This window comes from Acartia tonsa, chromosome 9, assembly GCF_053477335.1.
Source record: "Acartia tonsa isolate MP-2025a chromosome 9, ASM5347733v1, whole genome shotgun sequence".
Lineage (NCBI taxonomy): Eukaryota > Metazoa > Arthropoda > Copepoda > Calanoida > Acartiidae > Acartia > Acartia tonsa.
The window spans coordinates 47547601-47558850 of NC_137268.1; the positions used below are offsets into that span (position 1 = coordinate 47547601).

The window sequence follows — 11250 nt, forward strand, 5'->3', positions numbered from 1 at the left end:
TCTTCTGGGGCGGCCTCTTCCATCGCAGTGGCTGGCTCTTCTCCTACAGGCTCGCTGCTGGCTGGCAGGTTCTCCATGTCTGCGTCAGGGTTCCAGATGGCATCTCTGAGTGGCTCTGGAGCGGGCGGCGGCGGCGGTGGTTCGTTGGGCTGCTCCTGCAGGTTTTCCTCCACTGGGTCACGATCTTGGCCGCTAGGCTGTGGGGCGGCTGCGGCTGGCTGGTGCACTGGGAACTCTCCTGGGTTGCTAGCTGCGGGCGCCGCCGCTCCAACTGGCAGCTCGGTGGCATCCTCGTCGCCGTCCACGTCAACTTGGATGTCTTCTGGGATCTGGTGGGCCGTCACATCTCCAGTGTATTTGCGCAGTCGGCCTACATGCGCGGTAACTTCTGAGACCCTGGCTACTGGAGAGGCAGGTTTAATGACATAATGGACTTCTGTAGCTTTCCTCACTACTTTCCAGGGGCCAGTCCATCTCTTGGTAATCTTGGCTGCCTTCCCTGGCACCAGGCGGGGGGCCAGGTACCAGACCAAGTCTCCAACCTCATACTTGGCCGTGCCTTCGTAAGCTGCCGCGCTCCTCCTGATGGCTCCCTCCTCCTTCTGCTGGATGGCATCATAAACTGCATAGTAGCGCTGCAACAGAGCTTGGACGTTGGCTGGAACTGAAGCATATTCGGTCTCTGGCAGCCGTAGCACCATGTCCACCGGAAGTTTGGCCTCTCTCCCAAAGAAGGCCAGGAACGGGGTCACACCAGTGGATCTGCAGGCCTTGGTGTTGTAGGCAAAGGCGATGGCAGGCAGGTGTGGCTCCCAGTTGTTATCGTCTCTGTCTAGGAACAGGCGCATGCCTGTGTTGAGCGTCCTATGAAACCTCTCCACTCGGTTGGACTGCGGGTTGTAGGGTGGTGGATGTGTCAGGCCAATCTCGAGCCGAGAGGCCAGTTCCTGGAATACCTGGCCGGTAAATTCCATTCCATTGTCGGAATGGATCTTCAGGGGGCATCCGAACGTGGCCAGGTGGCGGTGCAACAGGGCTTCAGCCACCGTGAGGGTGCGCTTGTTGGGGATGGCGTAGAGGCTGACAAATCGGCTGAATCCATCTTGGCAGGTGAGGATGTAGCGGTTCCCAGCTGGGGTCTCTGGCAGTGGCCCCACCAGGTCGATGAATAGGACTTGCTGTGGATACCCCTGGCGGGAGGGCACGTGGATCCCCTGCTTCAGCCTCTCCTTGGTAACTTTCTGGACACACTCAGGGCAGGTTTGTACCATCAGGCGGACGTCACGGGCCAGGTTGGGCCACCAGAAGTGCATGGCAACGCGGGCGATAGTTGCGTCCATCCCAAAGTGCCCAGCCATGGGGGTCCCATGGGCTAGAAAGAACGCGTCCTGCTGGAGGGCCGAAGGCAGCAGGTATCTTGTCCTCTCTCCTGTCAGAGTCTGGTCAGTGGTGGTGAGGCAGCCGTGCTCGTCAAGCCCCAGGGCTGGGAAGCGGCTGGCGTACTGCTGCTCGTCTCGTTCCTTGCCACGCAGCTCAGCCTTGGTTGGGGCCTTGCCATCAGCCACCCATTGGCGGACACGGAGCAGGAGGGGGTCCTGTGTCTGGGCTTCCAATACTCTAGCTGAATCCAGTCGGGCGGCAGGAGGTTGGCTAGCTGCGGCCTCCCCTGGCTGGCCAAGGTTGTGGATATACTCAGCCTGCTCTGCTAATTCTTCGGCGCTAGCCGTTGGCATGTTGGCATCTTCCCGGCGGCTGAGGGCGTCGGCGTTGGTATTCTGGGTGCCAGGCCTGTGGCAGACGGTAAAGTCTAGGGCCGCTAGCTCCTCCTGCCAGCGGGCCACCATCCCTGTGGATGTGTTCAGTGATTTCATCTGTAGCAGGGCAGAGGAATCAGTGTTGATCTGGAAGCTGCGGTAGGACAAGATGCCGTGGAATTTTCGGATCCCATAGATAATGGCGGCCATCTCTCCCTTCCAGGACGGGTAGCGCGTCTCAGGGTCGGTTGTCTTGCGCCCCACGGCGGCAATCAGCCTCTCCTTGCCCTCCTGGCATTGACTCAGTATGGCAGAGATGGCGCGGCTGCTGAAATCTGTGGTGAGCTGGAACACTGCTGGTAAATCAAACCTGGGCGGCGCTCGGATGGGGGCCTGGCGGAACTTGTCCTTGAGTTGCAGCAGCTGGGCTTCCATCTCAGGCGTCCAGGTTAGGGCCTTGGCCGTCTTCTGCCGATTCATCTCGTAGGTGAGGTCTGCATACTCTGGGATGAACAGGCGGTAGTACCCAAAGAAGCCCAGCAACGCCAGCAAATCCTTGGGGGTGCTAGGGGCTGGCCAGTCCAAGATGCGGTCAATATAGTCCTCGTGCATGGCTATCCCCTCACGGCTGAGGGTGTGACCCAGATAATCCACCTTGGACCGGAACAACTTGGTCTTGGCTGGCTTGAGGCGGATCCCTCCCCTGCGGTGGGCTTCCAAGACCTCTCGGAGCCTGGCCAGGTGGGCCCAGGTATCCTGATGGAAGGTCAGGACGTCGTCAAGGTATGACTGGAGGTTGGCTGTGCCTAGTGGGTTTAGGACCCCTGCAATAAACCTGGAATAGACAGACGGTGCCGTAGCCAGGCCAAAGGGCATCCTTTTCCATTGATACAAGCCCCTGGGGGTGGTGAAGGCGGTGCAGGGCCGGCTATCCTCAGACACACGGATGGTGTAGTGTGCGGCCACCGCGTCTAAAGCACTGTAGACACGGTGCCCGCCAGGTCGTTCCACCAATTGCTGGATCCTAGGCAGGGGGTAGCTGTCCAGCTCCAGACACTTGTTGAGGGCCCTGTAGTCGACGGCCCAGCGGGTGCTCCCGTCCTTCTTCTTGATGGGCACCAGGGGGCTGCTCCAGGCGGAGTCCGACGGCTCTATGACTCCTTCCTGTAGCCAGGTGTCCAGTTGTTTCTCCAGTTCAGCCTCTTGCCGCGGGTTCAGATCCCTAAATTTCTGGCGGATCGGCTGGGTCCCTGGCTTGAGGCGCAGCTGCAACTCAACCACATCTGTGCAGCCGGGGGTAGAATTGGAGAAGACGTCCCTGTACTCTGACAACGTAGTCCAGACCTCCTTCTTGAGCAAGGGGTCCTTGCGTAGGAACTCATTGTCTTCCATCTCCAGGGCCTCCCACAACTCTTGCATATCTATAGGCTCAGCAGGTTCTTGGAACGAGTGGAGACGCGGGGGAGGCGTATCAGAGACCTCTAAAATGTCAGGTTTGACCAGCTCCCCTGCCACTGGGAGGCCAGCATCCAGCAAGAGGGGCACCTCCCCCTCATTGACCACCAGTACTCTGAACACAGTGGCAGAGCCAGGCCTGTGGGCATACAGGCCCTCTGGAATAACAAGGTCCTCCCCAAACCTCTGTTCTGGGGCAGCTAGTTGAATGGCATCCTTGGTGCGATGGCCTACTAACTCTACAGGGACCGCCATAACCCCGCGGCCAGGCAGGACCACCCGCTTGGCTGTGCGGAGCTGGGGTGGTTGACCGTCAGTTGGAGTGACAGCGCTTAGCCTATACGTGGCTGGTGAGGGGTCAGCCTTGGCTCCGGGACCCACCGGCCGCGACTTGACGGGCTCGGCTTCTGGAGGGGCTGACGTGTCGGAGCCAGGCGTGGCTCCGGGGGCGTCCGGCCACGATTTGACGGGCTCGGCGCTGGGAGAGGCCAAAGTGCTGGGTCCAGCTTTGGCTCCGTGGGCGTCCGGCCGCGACTTGACGGGCACGGCGCCGGGAGAGGCTGGGGCCTGAGAGTTGAGTGTGGCTCCGGGTACATCAGACCGCGACTTGACGGGTCTGGACTCGGGCTTAGCTGGTGGACTGGCTGGAGGTCCCAGGTAGAGGGGGCCAGGTGGACACGGCTGGCCGTTGATAAAAATGTCGGCGGAGAAGATTGGTTCTGGAGGGCTGGCAATCTCAGGAAACGTTGTTGGCAGGCTCTCCCTTGGCACCTTGGGCACTGGGGGCAACCCCATGGCTAGCAGGTTAGCTCCCTTGTGTGCGTTGAGCTCAGCGTCCACCCAGTGTGTGCCTTTCTCAACCACACGCGGCTGCTCAGGCAGGGGGCCTGGCAGAGGCCCCTCATAGCTTAGCTCTCTCTCGGCTGTCTCCCGGTCAATGGGGACGCCACGGAGTGGGATAAACTCCCCACGCACCCACAAGCAAGGTGGTTGCATGTCGAAACAGAGCCTAGTTCCGAACTCCTTGAGAAAATACCCTCCTAGGTTCAGAGGGTGTGAGAGATTTCGGACCACAGTCACGTGGTATAGATGGAGTATAAGAGTGTGTGAAACTGCCATATATAACTCTTTTAATTTTCCAATTACCGGGAGGGGCTGGCCTTCCTCATTAGCAGTCAGGATCTGGGTGTTGTCCGGAATCAACATGCGTTGCACGCCCATCGCGTGCATGAGGTGCTCAGAAATTACAGCAGACCCTGGTACACGGTTGCCAGAATCAATCATGGCATCAACCTGTACATGCTGGGCAGGGTCAGGAGTAGGAAACCTCACCCTGACATGGCAGGGGAAGTGGAGGTCCTGCCCTTGAGACAAGGGGGCCTCTCGTTCGGCTGGGGTTGGCAGAAACTTTGGTGGTGGCCGCACCGCAGCTATGGTGGTATCGCTTACCATGGTGGCTTAGACTGTAGCTTCGAATCACTAGAGCTTATTAATTATCACTTGGTCAACAATTTTATATTTATTTTTATCACTTGGTTGACATTTATACACAATGATGTGTTGTTATCACTAGGAGCTCTAGGTGTGATTCTGGAAGCACTGGCAGCAGGGAATGTCCGTCCTGCAAGGTTCAGAGAGGTGACGGCGGTAGGGAATGACCCGTCCTACAGCGCCGCTGGTTCGAATCCCGAAAAATGGCGGCAGGGAATGGCCCGTCCTGCAGCGCCTCGGGTTCGAATCCTGGGAGGCAGCGGCAGGGAATGTCCCGTCCTGCCGTGCCTGTGGCTCAAAATCTGCTATCCGTCGCAGTGGTAGGGCTTACTTGTGTGCTGAAGCTTCGCAGCCACACATTGCCTTCTTAGGGAGACCAGCACACAGCTGTCTGTCTCGTAGGCTTGGCCTGGGTGTCCTGGGGCTTGTCCCAGCTACACTTGCCAATTTAGACTCAGTTTTGTAGCCGTCTGAGCTAAATTATCCGATTGTCGTGGCTGCGCACCTAGCGCTACTCCTACACGACACGGAAAAAGCGTCTTAACTGGCGCTTTTAGCAGGCTAAATCTGCTTGCCGTAGGCCAGAGGCCCACATATTGCGTTCAAAATGATGGAAATTTGACCTAAAAAGGCCGTCTCACGGGTCAGTTGGCGGCTGATTGTCCCCTTACTTGCCAAAGGGTCCAATCAGAGGTAGAATAGGCTAGTTTCTGTAAGGCTCGATCTCACAGCTGACACCAAGTTCTGGTAAGCCGAGCGTACTCGGCCCACGGGGTAACGAGTTCGGATTCAACGAGCCCTAGCCTTTAAGTATTCTACCAAACAAACAAGCAGGATTCAATCATACAGAAATTATATATTTAAACTGAATAATATTTACAAGTTATGTTTACTATATATATACAACAAAATATAACAATGGTTAGGTTTGAAGGGGGTGTGGGGCGCTAGGGCTTAGCGCCCGACGGTAGACAGGCTGTGGGGGCAACGGTGGTAAAAGGGGAGGCAGTGCCTCCCGATTATATAAGCGCATGAGGGACTCGTGATAGTTGCATGTTCAAGTCCCCTCCCCACATTTAGGCAGGCTAGTTTGACCGCTGGGTGCGGGGTTAACAGCGGTCATGAGATGGATAGTGATATAATAGGATTAGTGCGGGGGGTTTGCTTATCATAAGTCACAGCGAAGCAACTCTGTAAACGGCCTGTCCGTATGGGTGTCGTATTACCACAATATAACACAATGCATTTTCATTAGATAACCACATTTATCAAAGGATGCAGGGAAATGACAGTAAAAGAATTTTAGAAAAATAATTTTCTTTCTCGTATTCATTCGAATCCGGTGGATAGGAACCGGTTCTCATCCATACGAAAAAACTATGTCTAGCATCGTATTATATCCAGCTTTCTACGAATATAGAAATGTACAATCATAAGATTAAAACCAGTTTTTTTAGCCCCGAGATGCCGAAGTTGTACATTCTATAACCGCGGAAAGCCGTTTATAATACGATGCGAGAAATAACTATTCCAATATAGCTTTAAAACAGATTATTATCCGCCGGATTAGAACCGGTTCTATACTGGAAATCATGTATAGCAAAGTATTATAAACAATTTTCAACGAATATCAAAATAAGAGTCATAAAATTAAAACCAATTTTGTTAACCTGAGCCTTGGACCCCTCGGGGCTAACAAAACTATTCTAATCTTATTTTTTAATATCCACGGAAAGCTGTTAATAATACAATGCGATAAATAACTATTCTAGATTTTTGTATGTCTTTAGATAAAGGACAATGATTTATATGTATTTATATAATTAGCTATGACAAAAATTTACCTTAGTGTAATAACTTCTGAGTGTAAATGTATCTACTTGAAGTTATGCTATTTATTTGTAATTTGCAGTTTTTGATGAACACTTTTACCTATGCATTGTATCATTATTCAAACTTTCTTTGCATGGTGATCAATATAGGTACTTCTACAAGACAAAAACTAACTTAACAAGCCTAAAACCTGGCCAAATTAAAAAACATTTTTACCTAATGATCTAGACAACACGAACAACCACCTGATCATACTTTAGTATACAAATATAAAACTTTCAATGCATGGGGATAAAATATGTATTAATGTACATATACTAAATATATTATATATATATAAATGTAAGAAATTATGTAAATTATGTTATGCCTAAATATAAAGTATTGAGACACACACATCAATATACATTATTTATTTGGGGTTACTATAGGCATTTTAAGTTTAAAAAAAATAGTGTTTACAGAGTATTGCTAAGGAGGAGCGCGAAGCGCACTTGATTTTTTTTCATACGCCCCTTAAATTTAAGGAGGGTGATTTTTTACTTGACATCCCCTTTTGCTGTGTTAGAGGGGTATATAAAGGGTGTGAAGACTCTTGTCGAGAGGAGGTAGGGAAATGTATTCGCCCCCTTTAATATTGCTAGGGGGTCCTGCACACTGATTAAAATATAATCAATAAAGATTGTTTCTAGAAAGGAGTGTTTAAACACTCTCGTAAAAAATGTTAATCTTCACTTTTGATAAATATTTGCCATTAAATTATCTGGACTAGGTCAAACTGTATTTGTAAAAGTTTTAAATCCAAATATCTGTTGAGACCCTAAAGTACTTAAAGTTTTCTCTATATTTGATGAATATGGAATAGATTCAGGGTTAAAGTAAAAGTAGATTAAAACAAATCTCTGAGTAATATAAAATAGAAGATCTTTAATAGTGATAGTCAAACAATTGACCAATGATAGGCCAATACACAGACTAAATTACCAATGGCAGGCCAGTGTATATCTTTATTGGTCAATGTTAGGCCAGTATGACGTCATTTGTTATAGGCACAATAAGAAGTTTCATAAAATAAATTTCTTGATGTAAAATTCCTACAATATGTCTAATAAAAAGGATTACTACCAGAAACCAATATCTACATAAAGATTAAAACTTTCAAACTTTAATTTACTTATTTATCCATTTATCCATCAAGAATAGTATATGTATACATATAGATGTAATCAAGAAATATTATTTGAATAAATTATTTGAATCACCATTTAAACAAATTATTGTTGCGTTGAGATTACAGCAATGCAAGGGATCTAAGGAGATAAGACAGTGGCCGATAAATTGATGTACATACCAAATGATGATACACAAAATTACCCCCTTCTGTAGATTAAAATTAGTGGTTGAAACATTTGAACACTCAACTTAAGAAAGCAACCATTCAAAATTCACTAAAGTCTCAAAAATTGTTAAGCTAACGAATAATTTAACGTTATTATAAAAACTTTAAGGCTAATGTAAAAACAGCACATTGTCCCCTTTCTCTCTGACTGCAATGTCAGATTTTCCATTTTTTTTTCTATTTTAACAAGAATTACAACATCAATAGAAGCAAAGCTTTGAGTTTAACAAACAAACATGAACACTTGTAATAAGTTAATACTTAATAAGCAGAATATTAGTTTAACATTATAAACAAAATATTGGAATTTGTTCGAGGACATAATTACATTTTCATTTGACTTCTTTACATAGATGCTTCGCTCAAACTTGTACCTTATTGTACTGTGATGTACGTACGTATAGACCTAAAATTATAGTAAAGCTTCACTTTTAATTAAATAAAGTGGCTTCGCCCCAAGAGGGGATGGGTTAAGATATATTAGAAAGAAGGACAAACAAATATTTCACAATATCTGGCATTAAAATCCTACCTTTTCATCTGTTATAATCCATTGGACAAGATCTGGAGTGATCCTATTGGCTGCCACAATCTCTACCTGCCTACTGCCAGTTTCACCATTCATCATCACTTCCGGTTTTCCCGCCATTTTATAACTGTGACGTAACTATGCTCAAATGCCACGTTTAATTACCCGCCATTTTTATTTATGGTAGATGACGTCATGTCACTACACTTCAATTTAGTGCCATTTTGTTATTACTGAATGTTTTTAAAGCTCTTTTTTATCACCTTTGGTGGCAGTTATATGTTTCAAAATTACGTTTATTGGTTCTATTTTATAAAGATAGAAAAAAACTCACATTTCTTAGTCTGAAATTAAAATAAATTATTAATTATCGTATATATTGTTATCAAGAAGTTCTATAAATCAAAGTAATAAATTTATTTTAAACAGTCACAGAAATTATAAAGAAGAAATAATATGAATATTTAAAACAGTGACGTTTCATTAGGAAGTGGATGAAAAAAGGGAGGGCAGGCCCTCCCAATTTCAATTTAAGGGGGTTGTTGACACCCCCTATAACCCTCTACCGCACACCACTGAATTAAAATAGTTTGCTTATTCTTTCTTTTAATACTAGTGGCTACTTTTAAAGGCCTCTAGTGGCACTTTAAATGTTTTTTTTGTGACTTCTCTTGGGAGGATAGTGGTACCCTCCCCCAAAATAGTTTTAAACCTTCCGCGGACCTATGAGAAGCTACCCTGTTAAGAAGAACCTGCTCGGTTCAGCGGTTAGCTAGATCCTTCGGTACAGACAGACAAACATCGTACTACTTTGTATTATAGAACATACAAATTAAGTTATTCTATACAACTTTTTATAACCTTTAATTAGTAGCTATAAAAGTATAGCATAAAATCATAATACAAACTGTTTGTAGCGAAGCTACAAGATAATTCACCGTTTATGGAACTAAAATCAAAATAGTATGTAATCCTACAAACTACATATTTTACTACTTGTTGGTAAGTTAATTTCTATTGGGGATAAAGATACAAACATTGTCCAAGGCTATTTGAAAGCTTATTTCACATTTAATTTTACACCTCTAGGACTAGTAGTTTCAGAGATCTTGTGTATCAAAGGGTTAAAAATTCAACTACTATATAGGATAAATGTGTATATACAATTTAAATCATAATGATAATAATATTCATAAATGCTCTGGGCCAAATGCTTATTTAAATTAGTGGGGGAGGGGGGGGGGGGGAGGGTGGTCGCCAAATTCGCGCATAGGGTGGTAATCTCATTACAAACTAATTAGGCTGAATATCTGGTGGCATTTAAACATACTTCTTAGGTTAAGCTTATTAAAACTTTGGTTAGAATAAATTTTGAATATTTACCCATTAAAAAAAGTTGTAGTCAAATTAGTTAGATATTTTCTACTATTTTATTTTTGTAAACTCTATAACAGATCAAACTAAAGAACCGACAAAAAATGTTTGGATAAGCTTAATACAATACAGAATAATATTAATTATGCATGGATCTAAAGGTATAAGACAATGGGCAATGAACATATATTCCCAATGATAATGAACACAATTAACCCTTTTATTAATTAGAATTAGTGATGCAAAATTTTTGACACTCCACTTGATGAACCAACTAATTAAAATTCAATAAAAGTCCCCAAAGTTAATAAGCTAACAAAAACGTCATTATAAAAATTGGGGACTAGTGTAATAAACAGCCCAATGTCCCAATGTAGTTATCAAATTTACGTACAGATAAATCTAAGTTATAAAGAAGCTACGCTACTAAAATTAAAAATGAGCCCAAGGTATCCTGTTCAATGTTCATATTATATGCCTAAGTGCGCTATATATTGAACTCATTTAAAGTCGAGTAGGGTTGTTTTAAACTTACTGAATTTCTAGTAAACTAGCAGCTGTGCCACTAGCATCTAAAGTAGCCTGATCCGATATGGGGAGGGACAGAAAATAGCCTAAAACTATCCTAGAAATCATGGCAAGTCTGCTTAAAATGAAAAAACTAATCCAGTTTAGTGAGTAGTGAAAAGTTCTATGTATTTATTATCTTTTATTATTCAATTTTCAGCGACAAATATTGTAATTCATAGGGGGTTGAGAAAGGGGCAAAAAACACCCCGGTACCTAAGTAAAGCTTCATGATAAAAGGAGAACACAATCAGCTGAGTAGTAATTGAAATCTTAAGCTTCAGACCAAAAAAAACCTTACTACTTTATATAAAAGGGTTAATAATTTTGAGAATGGTTAATTTCATAACAAACCTAGTTATGAACCTGGGTTGGTTAATAGTAGTTAATTTGTACACATCAACATTAGAATTAACTCAGTGCTAGTCACCTGGAAGCTTCTAGAGGCACTTTAGGTGGGGAGGGGGGAGGGATGTTCGAACCCAACCCACAATTTATTTTTTAGTTTAAAGAAAATGAGAAAATAGGAAGGGGAGTATTTTTTAGAGCGATTTCTCATTGAATTGTATCCTTCTAAAAACTAATTATAAACCTTCCCAGGACCTATACGAAACTACATTAGAAAGGAGAACGATATCGAGCGGTAAATAAGATCTTTCGGTACAGAAAGACGAACATATATTCTTTTACTTTAATATATGGATTAGCCAGAGCCTCTTGAGTTTTACATTTTAAGCTTTTTAAATAGCTTATTTTTAAGCAGTTTTATGTCCTAAGATTTTTAAAAACCACTAGAAAAAGTGTATCTAGCATACATAAAAACGAACGTACGAACATATTAAAAAATA

General features: G+C 45.1%; 1 protein-coding gene across 1 annotated transcript in view; it reads right to left on the bottom strand.

Moving 5' to 3' along the window:
- LOC145329100 (uncharacterized) overlaps positions 1 to 8788 on the bottom strand; it is a 56632-nt gene extending 47844 nt beyond the window's left edge. Inside the window, exon 1 of the mRNA XM_080173135.1 lies at positions 8465 to 8788. Within this exon, the coding sequence (XP_080029261.1) occupies positions 8465 to 8581 (117 nt within the window). The 5' untranslated portion in view covers positions 8582 to 8788. The remainder of the gene's footprint in view (positions 1 to 8464) is intronic.
- Positions 8789 to 11250: the final 2462 nt, after the last annotated feature.